Here is a 19011-nt window from a genome sequence, read left to right as displayed (position 1 = left end):
AATTATATGTTTTAGAAATAGGATCAAGGTTTTTGATGACTGACAGAGTAGAAGAAGTCTTCAAAGTGTGAAGAACATTTCTTTGGAAATTCGTTTCGCTTGTATTGGATGTAGTTTAGAGTAACACAGATGTAAGTTTATTTCTTTACTGAAATTTGTATATATTCTATTTCATGTTTGTGGTGTTTTGTAGTGAAAGCAAACTATTCAATTCTTTGTTTATTATGGAATTTCTTTTTAACAAATTTAGTAAGTTTGTATTTTGTTGTTTTCAGTTTCTTGAACCTCGTCGCCCTGCACTACTAGCAAAGTACTCATCATTGGTTCTCTGGTCTTGGAGTACTGACCAACTACAGTATAAGTTTTTACAGTTATGGTCAACTTAAGTTGTAGTGCTTAGTGTTAAGTGATTTAAAGCTTTAAGGTGGTTTAAAGTGTCTTGTGATACCAACTTGAACTTTATATCAAATTTTTAATAAAGTGTGACGTGAGTAACAGTATCTGTGTCTATTCTCCATCTCATCCCTGTGGCTTTGAAGAAAACGGCAGCTACATTAGTTCAAGAAAATCTTGTGATTGAAAATGCCGGAATCTAGCGAAGTTGCTGTGTCTATAGTCAGTGAAGATTGTCTCGAAGTGATACAAGAGCAAATGAAAACTTTGAAAAATGCCCAGACTGCTGCTCTGTCTGCTGTGACCAAAAGGAGAAATGAGATCTTTAGACTAATGGATAATTGTGATAATCTCCATCTGGTGAAGTCTGAAATGATTATTTTCTGTAAATTACGTGATGAATATGATGAATGTTTTCAGCAATATGAGAAGCATTTAACAGATTCCAGTGAACGAAACACAGTAAATAAGAGGTATTCAGAAAATACAGTATCCATTGATCGTTTCATTTCAGAAATGAATAACTGGGTCAAGGAAAGTGAATTACAATTGACGGCAGACCTTGATAGAAAAAGTCTTTGTTCCTCATCCACTAGCAGGACCAAGTCCAGCAGAAATAGTGTAAGATCTGCTCGCCTCAAAGAGAAAGCTAGACTGGCAGAATTGATGGTTCAACATGCTATGAGAGAAAAAGCAAAAGTGATGGAAGAGCAAGAATTTATACTTAGAAAAAAGCAAGAGCAATTGGAATTAGAAACAAAAATTGCAATGTCTCAAGCAAGAGAAAGAGTTTATGCTGAAGCTGACAATATTTCGGATATCGTGCCGAAAGATACTCCTTCCCAGTTGAATCAAAATGTAGACCCGTTCCAACCACAACCTTCGGATATAATAGCAGATACTCCTCAGTTGAAAGCGAACGTTCCCTGTAGTTCTAGCCAGTGTCGGTTCTCCGAGCCAAATCTTGATATGCAACTACAGTCCCAACAAGAGATGCTCCTGAAGACACAGCAGCACATGACTGCAGCAATGTTGCTTCCAAGCATAGAAGTACCAAAATTTAAAGGTGATCCTATTGAGTTTGCCAGTTTCATGATGGCATTTGATGCCAGAATTGCCCCAAATGCTTCGGGTGATGCTGACAAACTGTACTACTTGGATCAGCAACTTGAAGGGGAAGCCAAAGACTTGATAGGTGGATGCTTGTATATGAGTTCTTCAGAAGGATATACTACAGCTAGGAATTTGCTCAGTCAAGAGTATGGAGATCCCTACAAGGTGTCGATGGCATATATTAAGAAACTTATTTCTTGGTCTGCACTGAAACACGAAGATCCTCATAGCTTGTATACATTTGCTTTATTCCTTATTAAGTGCAGACATGCCATGACAAACTTGTCACACATGGAAGTACTAAATCATCTTCCTAACCTTCAAGCAGTTGTTAAAAAACTTCCAACATTTCTTCAGAACAAGTGGTGTAGCCTGGCTGGACATTTGAGGGAAGAAAAGGGAGGAGTTGATTTTGCAGATTTGGTTGAATTTGTTTATAAAAAGGCAAAGGCAGCAAACGACCCAGCATTCAGCAAGTTTGCTCTTCAAAATAATTACTCAAAGCCTGAAAACAACTCTGGTAGCTTCAAATTCAGATCTTGTCAACAAAAGAGCAAAAGTTCAAGCTTTGCTACCCAAGCAGAACTGAATCCAGAAAATAGAAAGACATCAATAGTGTCTGAGAAAGAGAAATCATGTCCAATGTGCAAGAAAAACCATGATCTTGACGATTGCTGGAATTTTGCTAAGAAGACCTCTGAAGAAAAAATAGATTTCCTTAAGGAGAGAAGGTTGTGTTTTGGATGCTTTGGTCTCAACCATACCTCTAAAGGATGTATGAAAAGGAAGCAATGTAAGACATGCTCTAAGAGGCATCCCACATCACTGCATATCGACGGATTCAAGCTACATAAAGAGAATGATAGCTCATCAAGCAAAGATGCAAGTGAAATTATTGTTAGCACATGTACTACCAATCATGTTAGTGAAGTAAATACAATATTACAGGCTATTCTCCCAGTAAAAGTATATCAGAAAGGAAACAAAGTAGTTTTGGACACTTATGCCTTTTTTGATAATGGCAGCACTGGATGTTTCATCACAGAGAGTTTACGAGAGCAGATAGGTGCATCTGGAACAGAGACATGCTTAAAGCTTCAAACCATGCATGGCGTAAACATTGTGAATACTTTGGCGGTTAATAATTTGTGTGTTACAGATATGGAAGGAAACAACACTATTGATCTGCCAAAAACCTTTACTCGTCAAGATATCCCAGTGAGTCATCAACAGATACCAAAACCAAAATTGCTCAAAAAGGTGGCCGGTCTGAGGAATATTGCTGATCTAATTCCTGATTATAGAGCTGATCTGGAGATTGATTTGTTGATTGGCAGTAATTGCCCTAAAGCACTGCAACCATTAGAGGTGCTTCCAGCCAAGGGTCAAGATTCTTATGCAGTTCTTTACCACCATGGATGGACTGTTAGTGGACCTCTACATTTTAAATACTCTTCAGAGAAGAACAGTATTTCATGTCACCATGTCTTTCTTCAGGAAGTTGAAAGGGTAAAGGAATGTTTTCTTCCTGCAGCTGTGGTCCATATGTTTGAAAGAGACTTTAGTGAGAAAGATGTTGGTAGAATTCCTGATGAGAAGGGTATGTCACAAGAAGATCAACAGTTCCTCAAAGAAGTGGCAAAAAACATTCAGTTTACCAATGGACACTACCAGCTTCCCCTACCATTTAGAACCAATAAAGTTAACTTGGTAAACAATAGAGAACAGGCAGTGAAACGAGCACAATGGCAAAGAAGAAAAATGAAACTAAATCCAAAGTACCGTGAAGATTATGTGGAATTTGTTGAGAAATTGGTGTCTGAAGGATATGCTTATAAGGTTCCGGAGGATCAGTCGTATGATGAACAACCTGCATGGTATCTACCTCACCATGGTGTCTACCATCCAAAAAAGCCAAATAAGATTAGAGTAGTCTTTGACTGTAGTGCTAAATACCAGGGTAGTTCCCTTAATGACAAGTTGATGCAAGGTCCTGATATGACTAATTCCCTGATTGGAGTGCTCCTCAGATTTCGTCTAGAAAAGGTGGCCTTGATGGGTGACATAGAATCTATGTTTTACCAAGTTCAAGTACCAAAGGATCAACATAAATACCTAAGATTTTTATGGTGGCCTGGTGGTGAACTTGAAAGCGAACTTACAGAGTATCGGATGGGTGTTCACATCTTTGGAGCAGTATCATCACCTAGCATCGCCAATTATGCTTTGAGGGCAGCAGCTGACCATGCAAGAGATAAGTATGGTCCAGATGTAGAACACACCATTAAGACTAATTTTTATGTGGATGACTATTTAAAGTCTGTACCTTCAGAAGAGCAGGCATTAAGACTTGTGAAAGACGTTACAGCAGCATTGAAGGAAAGAGGTTTTCGGCTGACAAAGTTTGTGAGTAACAGCAGGCTGGTGTTGAAATCAATCCCACAAGAGGACCGTTCAAAAGATCGTCAAACATGTGATCTTGACTATGATGAACTTCATGTAGAAAGAGCTCTTGGTCTTCAGTGGAATATTGAAAATGACTACTTTACTTTCTCCGCAAGCTTGGACCCAAAACCATTTACAAGGAGAGGTATTTTGTCAACAGTATGTTCCCTTTATGATCCTCTTGGTTTTGTGGCTCCTTTTCTTTTGCCAGCTAAGAGAATTCTTCGCGAAGTTTGTCAGGATAGCAGCTTGGGATGGGATGATGTTATTCCCGAAAAATACCTGAAGCCCTGGAGAAGGTGGCTTGATGATTTACCAATCCTGAGTAACTTAAAGATTCCAAGATGTGTCAAACCAAAGGAATTTGGTACAGTGACTTCCACACAGCTGCACATGTTTTCAGATGCTAGTAATGAAGGCTATGGTGCTGCAGCATACATGAGACTTTCTGATAACAGTGGGAGGATTTCTACTGCTCTGCTGATGGGAAAGTCTAGAGTGTGTCCTGTAAAGGCAACAACCATACCGCGACTGGAATTGACTGCTGCAGTGGTGTCCATAAATCTCGCACAACACATTTTGAAAGAGCTGCAGATTACAGTGGACCAGACATTCTATCACACAGATTCTACAACAGTTCTTCACTATATTTTTAATGATAGAAAGAGATTTCCTATATTTGTTGCAATTAGAGTGAAAGTAATCAAGGATTTCTCTGAAAATACACAGTGGAGATATGTTCAGAGTAAAGAGAATCCTGCTGATATTGCATCAAGAGGTTTCACAAGTCAGCAAATGCTGAACAGTAACACTTGGTTTGATGGCCCATATTTTCTTAAAGGACCAGAGGAGCTGTGGAAAAATTATATGCCCCATGGTGTAGTTGAATTGGAAGGATCTACAAGTTTTGCAGTACATCCAGAAGATGGGGAAGGAAATGCTGTTGATAAGTTTCTTGAGTATTATTCTTCATGGCATCGATTGAGGATGGCTGTTGCTGTGTATCACCGTCTTTTTTCCATACTGAAATCTAAGAGACAAGCTAGAATTAATGGTTCATTTACAGCAGAAGAATTAGATGCTGCTGAAAAAGCAGTCATCAGATATATTCAGAAGAAAACTTTTAGTAAGGAAGTGACACTCTTACAAAAGAGCGAAGGGTCAAGGGGCCGAGGACTTTGTAGTAGCAGTAGCATTTATAAACTAGATCCCTTCATTGATCCTAAAGACAGGCTTCTTCGCGTTAATGGACGGCTCTCCAAAGCAGAAATTTCAGCTGGCGAGAAACATCCAATGATATTACCTAGAAAGAGTCATATTACCACTTTGATTATCCGGTACACACATGAAAAATTAGCTCATGCTGGACGCAACCATGTGATGGCAAAACTTAGAGAACTTTACTGGATTATCCGTACTAATGCAAGTGTCCGCCAGGTTCTACAAAGATGTGTCATTTGCAGAAAAATGAGAAACCCTGTTCTAAACCAGAAGATGGCTGATTTACCATTGGAAAGAGTAATTCCAGCTGCTCCATTCACACACACAGGTGTTGACTTCTTTGGGCCACAGGAAGTCAAAGAAGGAAGGCAAATCAGGAAGAGGTATGGTGTATTATTTACTTGCTTGTCTACAAGAGCAATTCATATAGAGACAGCCAATTCCTTAGACACATCGTCCTTCATAAATGCTTTAAGAAGGTTTGTTGCTAGAAGAGGAAATGTAAAGAAGATTTGGTGTGACAATGGGACAAACTTTCATGGAGCTGAGGAGTTGAGGAAGTCACTGCAAGAGATGAATGATGATCAGGTCAGAGCTTTCCTCTCAAAAGAAAGCATCAGCTGGACCTTCAATCCCCCTACAGCTAGTCATATGGGAGGTGTGTGGGAACGTCAGATTAGAACTGTGAGAAAGGTCTTGACTCCTCTCTTCAAGGAACATGCTGGACGACTGGATGATGAGAGTTACCGCACTCTTCTCACAGAAGTTGAGGCTATAGTGAATGACCGTCCTTTGACCACAGTCAGTGACAGCCCAGATTACTTACAACCACTCAGTCCAGCACAGCTTCTCACACAGAAATCAAGTGTTGTGAAGCCACCACCTGGTGTTTTTCAGAAAGGAGATATGTATCTGAGACAGAGGTGGCGATATGTTCAATTCTTGGCTAACTTATTCTGGACTAGATGGCGAAGAGAATATTTGTCAACATTACAAGAGAGACAGAAGTGGAACAAGGAAAAGCGGCATCTTCAAGTTGGTGATATTGTCCTTGTAAAAGATGATAATCAGTTAAGGAGTAACTGGATGATGGGTCGTGTTATCAGCACTGGAAAGGACAGAACTGGTATTGTACGTAGTGTAGTTTTAAAGACACAGACATCAGAGCTCCTTCGACCCATTCAAAAGCTTGTTCTTCTCCTTGCAGTAGAGGAACAATGATTATAATAGTTATTTTATTAGGATCAAAGGATTTGAGAGTATATTACATTTATTATAGAAGTTATTTATATCACCTGCATTTATAGATATGATTGATTTTGATAAACAAATAATTTGTTTATAGGGCCGAGAATGTAAATGCAGCATTTTATAGAAACCATTTCTGTATATAATTATTTAATAAGCTCTGTTTTTCAACTTGGTGATTACGGTTAAATTGTATTGTAGATATTTTGTCCGTTTTACATGTAAACATTGTTCAGTCTTTTTTTGATAGTTACTGCTGTAATTTGTTTGTTAAGTGTTGAGTAGTTCTTGAAAAGATTGTTTATCCTGGTAGTTATCAGTGTTGGAATCACACTGTAACAATTATATGTTTTAGAAATAGGATCAAGGTTTTTGATGACTGACAGAGTAGAAGAAGTCTTCAAAGTGTGAAGAACATTTCTTTGGAAATTCGTTTCGCTTGTATTGGATGTAGTTTAGAGTAACACAGATGTAAGTTTATTTCTTTACTGAAATTTGTATATATTCTATTTCATGTTTGTGGTGTTTTGTAGTGAAAGCAAACTATTCAATTCTTTGTTTATTATGGAATTTCTTTTTAACAAATTTAGTAAGTTTGTATTTTGTTGTTTTCAGTTTCTTGAACCTCGTCGCCCTGCACTACTAGCAAAGTACTCATCATTGGTTCTCTGGTCTTGGAGTACTGACCAACTACAGTATAAGTTTTTACAGTTATGGTCAACTTAAGTTGTAGTGCTTAGTGTTAAGTGATTTAAAGCTTTAAGGTGGTTTAAAGTGTCTTGTGATACCAACTTGAACTTTATATCAAATTTTTAATAAAGTGTGACGTGAGTAACAGTATCTGTGTCTATTCTCCATCTCATCCCTGTGGCTTTGAAGAAAACGGCAGCTACAATAATAATAATAATAATAATAATAATAATAATAATAATAATAATAATGCTCGATGTATTTAATTAACAGAATATCTCATGAACCTGGTAATTCTAATCTCTTCAATTCAATAGGATCACCAAATTCGCAAATAAAGAGAAGCTTGGTAATCAGCTGGTAATCTCACCAAGTAATGATCCGGTAATCTCTCTCTCTCTCTCTCTCTCTCTCTCTCTCTCTCTCTCTCTCTCTCTCTCTCTCTCTCTCTCTCTCTCTCTCAGTAAGGTTTAGACCAGTGTTATTTGTATATCTACAGGTAGAATATACATGTAAAAACTAAATACCTCTCTCGCCCAATACACTTTAAACGTAAATAATCTCCTATGCATGTAATCTCCACATAATCCCCCTGCTATAACCTCAAATATTCGCGAGGTAATCTCACACTTTCCAAGCAATATACAGAGGAGATTATAAGAATGAAGCAATTTCCAAGTTTTGCCAAACTGCAGATATCATGGCGCTGTACTTGAACACTTTAGCGATCACCAATATTAAGACTCACTCTCTCTCTCTCTCTCTCTCTCTCTCTCTTAGCGATCACCGATATTAAAATCTCTCTTTCTAACGATAGTAACGTTTAAGATACTCTCTCTCTCTCTCTCTCTCTCTCCTCTCTCTCTCTCTCTCTCTCTCTCTCTCTCTCTCTCTCTCTCTCTCTCTCTCTCTCTCTTTTAGCGATCACCGATATTAGGATCTTCCTCTTTCTCTCTTTAGCGATCACCAATGTTAAGATTCTTTCTCTCTCTCTCTTGCGATCACCAATATTAAGATCTCTCTCTCTCTCTCTCTCTCTCTCTCTCTCTCTCTCTCTCTCTCTTACCAATATCAAGATCTCTCTTTCTATCACTCTCTCTTTAGCGATCACCAATATTAAGATTCTCTCTCTCTCTCTCTCTCTCTCTCTCTCTCTCTCTCTCTCTCTCTCTCTCTCTCTCTCTCTCAGAACGGCCGTCAACACAAGGCACCAATGACACGCGATTCTGATGAATGACTGCATCGTCTATTTTCTCCTCTTCCTCTTTTTCGCTTTCGCGATCGACGAAGCGTTTCAAGAAGTTAACTTTCGGTGGAACGACACAGAACAACTGCAACAGTGAAAGAGCTCTATAACTAACTGCTTTTATCGTGACTATTTATTTTCTTCAAATTTTTTTTCTTTTTTATATCTTTCTTACCAGCCCCGTCAGTGCCACGATGATTTCGGTGTTAATGGTTTCATAAGGAAGATTAAAAAGTACTATGTTGGAGGTTTCATAAGGAAGATTAAAAAGTACTATGTTGGAGATTTCATAAGGAGGATTAAAAAGTACTATGTTGGAGGTTTCATAAGGAAGATTAAAAAGTACTATGTTGGAGGTTTCATAAGGAAGATTAAAAAGTTCTAAGTACACGATGGTACTGTATGGGAAGATCTAAATTCAAAGGGTGGTCAGAAATCTTCCCAAAACTTCCCCACCATGTAAAGAACTAACTAAACGATGGTGCCAGTGATTCAATAACCAGATCAGGAAAAAGAATTTTAACAGACCGCAAGTTTTTGCCCAATATATTAAGATGAGAAACAGCATCTGATGATGAGATGGGAGAACGTTACTCGAAACATCCTAAAACACTTTTTCAGTAAGCCATTTTTTTTTTCTAATTGAACAAGACAGACCTAGTGTGTTTCTCAAGGTAAATTTTCAACTAAGAATGAGACCTCAAATTTTAAAGGAATCACAGAGTTGAAGAAACATTTTCACTGAAAAGATCTGGATGTTGAGGACCCGCTGTCCTCGACATAAATAAAATAATTCTATGAGTTTTGTTAGAGTTCAACTTCCTTCATGCCTCAATTTGTACCAAGCACAATTTTTAGCTAGATACCTGTTAAGGGAATCAGCAACCATAGGTCTACACTAATGAGATTGATTTTGGCTTGGGAGACCGCTTAGCACCCATGTGCTACTGGGAAAGCTCCTCAATGAAAATATGAAGTAAAAATTGAGACTGGACAGCAAGATCGAGGAAAGGAAGCAAGAAAGGGGGTGTAGAAGAAGGCTAAAAAGTGAGTGCAGCTAGAAAGGATGTTCCAAAGATCCTTGATTAAGTAACAACCGCAGTGCACCACGTGAGGTACATTGATAAAACTAACAAAACCCCCGAGTTAACACAGCACTGTTTTGTTTTTTTGGGTTTTTTTTTTTTCAAAATAGGTGGATATAACCCCATTCTACTAACCTGGATTATTATGACGTAATAAGCCTGAAGATTATACTTCGCATTGATATCTAGCTCCTACCCTTCCGCTGGCAAGTTGCATTACCGCTAAAAACAATGCCCTCTCTACATTTTATATTTAAATATATATATATATATATATATATATATATATATATATATATATATATATATATATATATTCAAATAAGCCATATATATTTTTGATACATTAATGTCTGGATTCTCTTAACGACCTCAGGATCAGAGCCCCAGGCGAAATCACACATTAATGTATCAAAAATATATATGGCTTATTTGAACATGAAAAACACGTCTAAATGTGCAAAATTTATCATATATATATGTGCATATATATATATATATATATATATATATATATATATATATATATATATATATATATATATATATATATATACACGTTTGTGTGTACATATATACACGAGTGAACAATAAATGTGGATGTTATTTACAGAGGATTGGATACATGGTACCTGATTATGCACTAGCACTTTAGAGATTATTTGTAGATATAAGCAAACTTACAATTATATCAATCTTAATTATAAGAGCCCAGAGGCCTAATCATTGCCATTAACATAACATCAATGAGCAATGTCCCAAAATAGTGGATGGCTCCAGAGAGAAAAACAAATGTCACTATCACCGTTCAAACTTCAACAGGTAAATCAAAAACCTAAACAAATAAAACTTCGTTATTATTACAAATATCTTTAACATTTAAATCGAATAAGAAAATATAACTATCATTTCATCTTACCTTAATATACGTACACATACGCTGTGATGAAATACACACATATACACACACTGTATGTGTGTTGGAGCACACACACACAGACACAACTAACCTGGATTTTTCACGGACTTACGGTGTCAAGTCGAGTTTCTTTTGTTTTTTGGAGGAAACTCGTCAGCGCCTCTTCTTCCTTTAACGTTTTTTACGCTTTTTTTTCAAGAGGAAGTAAGCCACATTAAGGTGAAGATCCATTTAGTTTCTCTCTCTCTCTCTCTCTCTCTCTCTCTCTCTCTCTCTCTCTCTCTCTCTCTCTCTCTCTCTCTCTCTCTCTCTCTTTAACTGAGATAATTGCACATTATTTCCATACATCAAAATACGTCCTTAAATCGACTTTCTTTCCATGTAAATTAATAAAGTTAGTCTATTTCTAAAATAAAAAAAAAAAACTAAAGCTTTAACACCTGTAAAAAGTTACCTTCTTTATACAATAGATTAGCAATTGGTAATTTAGAATTAGTTAAGTAAAATGCATGAGGGTTGTAATTGCATTAACAAAATTAACAATAGAAAATAACAATAATAAAAATCAATAATATTAATAATAATAATAATAATAATAATAATAATAATAATAATAATAATAATAATCTCCCCAATATAATAAAGTTCAAGTGTCTGGTAATATATATATATATATATATATATATATATATATATATATATATATATATATATATTATATATATAATATATATATATATATATATATATATATATATATATATTATATATATAATATATATATATATATATATATATATATATATATATATATATATATATATTCGGTCACGCTCAACACTCTCCGCCACTCGGATTGAGCTAAGAGAGAGAGAGAGAGAGAGAGAGAGAGAGAGAGAGAGAGAGAGAGAGAGAGTAGTCATACCCTAATGAGAGGGGGTTGCGTGTGTATGCAAATCTATCTAAATAATTAACCGGCATTCTTGACGGGTCTCGTACACTAGTATTTATAGAATGGTATTCTTTTCTATCGTGACACACAAAGACCTACGTATGGGAGGTAGAGTGGTAATGAGGTAGGAAGAGGGAGGTAGAGAGAGGGAGTGAGGGAGGGAATGGGAGAGGAAGAGACCGTTTGAGACCTAGTCTTTTTAACGACCGGTTCCTTTCCGATTAGCTTCCGCTTCCAGTTTTTGGACGCTACGCTTCTCCCTTTTAAAGAGCATTCATTTCTCTCTCTCTCTCTCTCTCTCTCTCTCTCTCTCTCTCTCTCTCTCTCTCTCTCTCTCTCTCTCTCTCTCTCTCTCTCCGAGTATATATATATATATATATATATATATATATATATAGTATATATATATATATATATATATATATATATATACACCCTATTAAGAGAAATTGGAGAGCCCAATTATCAATGTTCAATAAGTATTTTGGCACATTTTGTTAAGTTCGTATATATATTATACACATACCCCACATACCCATAAGTATTTATGCGTATATATATATATATATATATATATATATATATATATATATATATATATATATATAAATGTGTGTGTATGTATGTGTGTGTCCTCATTACTAGGACCCTCGGATTCAATTCGTTTGATATGTTATTCCCGAGGTAATAGTACATCGAAAAATCAGTTAACTATCATGTAAATTATCACATAAGTTACGGACCATAAATTATATTGTTTGTACACAGGCTTTTGCATCCTACGATGATTTTATTCTTGCCTTTGATTCTTTTTATTACATATGACCAATTCAGAAACTTCCAATAGATTAACTGCCATTTTGTAGTTTATTCCATACTTATTTTACTTCAACAAATATTCAAAATATCAATTACATTTACATCAGACAGCATTTCACCAAATTAATCTCTTATACTGAAATGGAAACCAGATGGCGTCTCCCCAAATCCGCAAAAAGGTTTGAATCAGTGCAACTTCGAAAATTTAGACTTGCAGTAAATGCTTTTATGTTGAACAGGCTGACATAAGTCTCTCTTCATAGTTTATACATTAGATATCGATTTCCAAGTTATTACTGTTGTTAAGATAATTTTTTAAATCGTTCATTGCTTCTTTTGTAGTTTATTCCTTTATTTCCTTTCCTCACTTTAACATCCCGTTATTTAATTACGGTTGTAACTTACCTGGTAATAATAATAATAATAATAATAATAATAATAATAATAATAATAATAATAATAATAATAATAATAATAATAACAGCCACTATTAGTGGCAAGTTTTCCTTCAGTGCAACAGTGGTCAATGGCGTGACGTATGGAATAAACTTTACCCAAATCATGAGGGAAATAAAATAAAAGATAATGGTACATAACTATTACCTTCATAAACTTCTTTCACAAAAAGACCTCGATATTGTCATGATAATTGTTTAGAAAAAGATAAAATGAGGAAATTTCGTGTTATAGAATACGTTAAAAGAACTAGTAACCAGGATCCATTATTTTCAGTTCTCATGACCTTGAAATGTACACGTATATCAAGTCAATTTTTTCCTCATTTTTTTTCTCTCTCTTCTATGATGAATTAATGGAACTGGACAGTCCTTTCCGTCGGCCTTTATCATATTCAATCCAACTGAGGATTACTATCATTGTTACAAATGTCCGTGACCCGTCAAAAATGATGGCTAAATATCTATATAGATATGCACACAGATTCTTACCTTTACACCACCTCTCACAATTGTATGATTATTATTTCTCCCATCTACTCGAGGGACGGGGAGGGACCAAGTAGGTTTACGTCTGGCAATGACCGGGAAAGAAATATATATGTGTATATATATATATATATATATATATATATATATATATATATATATATACATATATATATATATATTTATATATATACACACATATATATGTATATATATATATATATATATATATATATATATATATATATATATATATATATATATATATATATAAGCTACTACAAGGGTTGTAACTTAGCAAGTAATAATAATAATAATAATGTGTGAGTGAGAGTGTGTGTGTGTGTATGTAGCCAGACACTTGCGCTTTACCCTAATATCAGGGTCATTACTATTATTATAAGGTGGAATTTTACCCCTTTATTTCTTATTTCCTTTTCCACTCCTATCCTTTTCATGCAGATCCGGACTTAGATAACACACCGGACGGCTGGCTACCAATGTCGACCTTTCCCATAATAAACCGAGAGAGAAAAAAGGGTGACACGCCATAAATCTCCCTCATCGAGACTGACACACTAACCTTCGACAGGAACGAGATTGCTAAAGGCACGTATAACATCACGGTTTACGTGGCGGGTCGTTTGCAGAACACAGGTTCCCCAGAGTTGAATGGAAGGAGGTGGGAGTTTTTGTTTTATACTGGCAATGGAAGTTTGAAATACGATCAGGATTAACTTTAGGATGTGGAATTTTCCCTATGTAATAAAGAGCAAGTGTTTGTATATATATATATATATATATATATATATATATATATATATATATATATATATATATATATATATATTATATATATATATGTATATATATATATAACACGATGTTGTGTTGATATTTATCCATATATATATATATATATATATATATATATATATATATATATATATATATATATATATATATATTATTATCATTATTATTATTATTAATTGTTAAGCTACAACCCTAGTTGGAAAAGCAGAATGCTATAAGCCCAGGGGCTACAACAGGGAAAATAGCCCAGTGAGGAAAGGAAACAAGGAAAAAATAAATACTTTAAGAATAATAAAATAAATATTTCCTATGTAAACTATAAAAAAAACTTTAACAAAACATGAGGAAGAGAAATTAGATAGAATAGTGTGCCAGAGTGTACCCTCAAGCGCACAAACAACCAAACACACACACATTATATATATATATATATATATATATATATTATATATATATATATATATATATATATATATATATATATATATATATATATATATATATATAAAGCATAGACAATGTCTTGGTGGCGTTCAAAAATCGAAAATAGTTTCTCAACGGCAAACTATCTTCCAGATAGTTTTCAAAATAACAGGAAAATACATTTACGTATCTCCATTTAATATTTGGTGTCGACGCCTGTTTCGAATCACTTCGTGATCTTTCTTCAGGACTACATTGGTACTGATGGAATTACACTTAAAATCTATGGAGGTGAAAATTTTAGTAATAAAATATTTGGAGACTCCGAAATTAATTGATAAAAATTGGTAAATGAAAACTGAATTCTTTGAAATGTAAATATGAAAATTTAAGATCAATTTTTAAATACATAAATGATTTTTCACAAGGAATCACAGAACTCCAAGGCCGATCTTAGGAATAAATATAGAAATATATACTGTATATATATATATATATATATATATATATATATATATATATATATATATATATCTGGAACCATACAGCTCTCCCCGTCCGTCTGGTAGGGAAGGGAGAGGGAGTAGTTACACTCTGCTGAGAGGAGGGTGCATGTGCGTGTGTGCATATCTATCTAAATATTTAGCCGTCCTTTTTGATGGGGCTGAGTACGCTAGTTGAGAATGTTGGTTTGAAATCTAGTGTTTTGAAGCTAAATTGGATTTTTCAACTTTTCGTTCGGATCGTCTATGTGGAAAACTTCTGCAAATTTCATAAAATGACCTATATTATATGTTATTCACTGGAACTATCATTCTATTTCAATCACTAAAAATAATATAAAACTATAGTTAATAACTGCAATTTTCTATTCTACAAATTTCATAAATTGACCTACATTATAATATGTTATTCAATGCAACCATCATTCTATTCCAATCACTGAAAATACTATACAAATACAGTTAATAACTGCAATTTTCTATGATGTTAAGTTACTATTAATAACACAGCTTATGAATTAATAACCATAGCTTTCATATAAGATTATTTAAGAATCTAGTAACTACCTAGAACGCATTCATCAAAAATTTTAATATTTTCTCTCATTCAGTATTTCTTATATCTAAAAAATAAGTCATCGAGAAGAGAAAAATGCGTTACAGCACCAAATTTCGAAATGATCACGACAAACTAATTAAATGTACCCGCTTTTCATTACGCACAGCACATCCAAAAAGAAAAGCGTACCTCTACGCAGTCATCAACTTCACAAAGCTTCATTACATCAAGAATGTAATGCAATAACGTTAATTACATTCTAGCCTTGGTGAATGCAACCACTAACTTCGGAAGTTAATGACATTTTCCCTGATGAGAACTTCCCTACAAAGTTTATCTCCACGAGTGTAAATGTGTAAATTGGTACAAATGTCAGAGTAAGTCTGGGAATAGATGACTAGCGGGTGTTACTAATGAAAAATGAAGAAAAATAAATGACATACAATATAAGCAGATATGTGAAAAAAAAATCAAATTCATAAAGTAAATAAATGATATTGTACCTTGTTCTTGAAATATCTTATTTTGATTGTTTATTCTTCTCTTGCAGTTTATTCATTTCCATGTTTCCTTTCCTCACGGGGCTATTTTTCTCTGTTGGAACACTTGGGCTTATAGTATCTTACTAGGGCTATAGCCTAGCATGTAATAGTAATAGTAATATTAAGACCATATCCAAATATGGAGAGTAACAGAAATCACTTTCATTTTGGAATTTTCACCCACCTGATCTCCCAGAGCAGAAGAAAATCCGTACTGCCTGCTTAATAAAATATGTATAAAATGCATTGGAAATTCTATATATTTAAAATCTGAATAAACCAGCTTTTGAAACTGATTTCTTACCACTTTTCATGAATTATCAATAAAAAAATTGGCCACTAAAATATAAAATAATTGATAAAATAAAACTAATTCAGAAATGAACACAAGAATTAATACTACTTGCATCTAATTCTGAATGACAAGCACCAAAACTATGGAATTGAAAAAATAAATAAAACCAACAGAAAATTGATGAAAAAGTAAAAAAAAAAAAAAATATGAAAATCTATAAAGCTCTGAATGGCAACAGGTCTCACCGAGATTGCAATTTTGCAATAATGGGATTGAATGCAATACCTACAATCACTGACTGCAGCTTCAAAGTCGAAAATATCCAATCCACTATGTTCCTCCAGATTCGGATGAATCTCTTTGAAGTCTCTGCATTACAATATGGAAATATTCACGATATTATTTGTACTTTAACAATAAAAAAAAGTTATTAACCCAAAGGTAAATTAAGATTTATATATTAATTATTTTTCCCATTAATGGTGGTAATGTTTCGGCAATATTTTTTTTTTCTGTGATATGATGTTGATATTTATCGATCCATCGATGATGTTGAAATGTGTTAGTCATCATATCGTTCGTATCATATACGAGAGAGAGAGAGAGAGAGAGAGAGAGAGAGAGAGAGAGAGAGTAAGCGTTTGAATTCATTCAAAATTTATATATATATACATAAACTATATAATATATATATATATATATATATATATATATTTTATATATATATATATATATATATATATATAAATTTTGATAAAAAGAAAAATAGATAGATCAATAGACAGACTAAGAGCATTCCCGAAAGGTCAAACAAGCTGTGTGCAGAGTAAACACACGAGAGGAGAGCAAATTCCAGATCAGGTTTTTCTAATCAACTTTTCAATTGGCTTCGTTACGTTGGACTGCGTGTCCTCTTGCGTGTGACAAACACACGCAAAAAACCATCTTTCTCTCTTCAACTGACGCACGCACACACGACAAAATACTCAAAACAATGGTTTCCGATGATTATCTATATATTAAATGCTATATTTTCCCCCAAATGTATACAGACTGCAGTTTTGTCTAGAGCCACTGGATCAATGTCTATAGATTTATGAAAGAAAATACACTAATGCATGAGCATATATCAAAGATATTAATGGAGAACTTAGATGTAATATACATACATACATACATACATACATATATACATACATAGACATATATATATATATATATATACATATATATGTATATATACATATATATAATATATGTATATATATTACATATATACATATATATATGTATAAATATAATTAAATATACATATATACTTATGTATATATATATATATATATATATATATATGTAAATGTGTATATATATAATATATATATATATATGCAAATGTATATATATATATATATATATATACATATATATATATTCAATCCTCCTTCCATATATCCTGAATTAATCAATAAAGCTTTTAAAGATCCTTATAAAAGACCCTCTCTCTCTTTCAATGTGCACTTTTGAAATGAGCTCTTGTATTTTGGATGCACTGGTATTTCATTAGCATTATGGACTCTGTCAAAACATCATTCATAAAATCCAGTAAGACGTGAATTAATTTTATTGAAGAAAATTTTAAATTCAAATGGTTTTCGTTAATGATAATTAAAATTGTTTATATGTATCTTTTATATTTATATGTAAACAATGAATAAAACATATTTAGATTTTTTTCTAAATTTGAATATGTGTGAAATAGGTTCAAATAAAAAATGTAGACTATTCTTATAAAACATTATGAAAGAATACGAGCAAATAATCAACCAATGAATGAGAAAGGGATGAAACATGAATAATCTCAGCAAAGAAATGAATAGAGAGAAAAAATAAGGAGACGTGAACGACCATGGAAGATGGAAGAAGACAATATACAAAGAAAACTGAAGAGAATGAAGGGAACTTGAGATAAAAAAAGGAAGAAACAAGAGGAAACATGGGATGATGGAAGAGAGGGAAGGGGAAGAAGTAGGTCAGAAGATATAACTCATACCATGAGATATTCGTGTCTTTAAATAAGAAGAGAATACTTTGGATTTGGAAAATACTAAGGGTGGTGAGATGATAACCTATGGCAACCATTATTATTATTATTATTATTATTATTATTATTATTATTATTAAATGCTAAGCTACAACCTTAGTTGGAACAGCAGGATGCTATAAGCCCAGGGGCTCCAACAGGGAAAATAGCCCAGTGAGGAAAGGAAATGAGGAAAAATAAAATATTTTAAGAACAGTAACAACATTAAAATAAATATTTCCTATATAAAATACAAAAACTTTAACAAAACAAGAGGAAGAGAAACTAGATAGAACAGTGTGCCCGAGTGTACCCTCAAGCAAGAGAACTCTAACCCTAGACAGTGGAAGACCATGGTACAGAAGCTATGGTACTACCCAAGATTAGAGAACAATGGTTTGATTTTGGAGTTTCCTTCTCCTAGAAGAGCTGCTTACCATAGCTGAAGACTCTCTTCTACCCTTACCAAGAGAAAGTGGCCACTGAACAATTAGAGTGCAGTAGTTATCTCCTTGAGAGAAGAAGAATTGTGGTGGCCGATGTGGTAACGTCCCTGACTGGTGAACGCCTGACTGGGGTACGAGTCCCGCTCAAACTCGTTAGTTGCTTTGGTCGCTGTAACCTCGGCATCCTTGTGAGCTAAGGATGGGGAGTATTGAGGAGCATATAGGTCTATCTGCTGAGTCATCAGCAACCATTGCCTAGCCCTCCTTGGTCC

General features: G+C 34.0%; 1 protein-coding gene across 1 annotated transcript; it reads left to right on the top strand.

Annotated features, from left to right (window-relative positions):
* Positions 1–582: 582 nt before the first annotated feature.
* On the top strand, positions 583–6393 carry LOC137631882 (uncharacterized). Its single transcript, XM_068363888.1, has one exon. The coding sequence runs from the start codon at positions 583–585 to the stop codon at positions 6391–6393; it is 5811 nt and encodes a 1936-aa protein (XP_068219989.1).
* Positions 6394–19011: the final 12618 nt, after the last annotated feature.

This window comes from Palaemon carinicauda, chromosome 40 (assembly GCF_036898095.1).
Source record: "Palaemon carinicauda isolate YSFRI2023 chromosome 40, ASM3689809v2, whole genome shotgun sequence".
NCBI classification, from domain to species: domain Eukaryota; kingdom Metazoa; phylum Arthropoda; class Malacostraca; order Decapoda; family Palaemonidae; genus Palaemon; species Palaemon carinicauda.
This window is presented reverse-complemented; position numbering and strand designations above follow the sequence as displayed.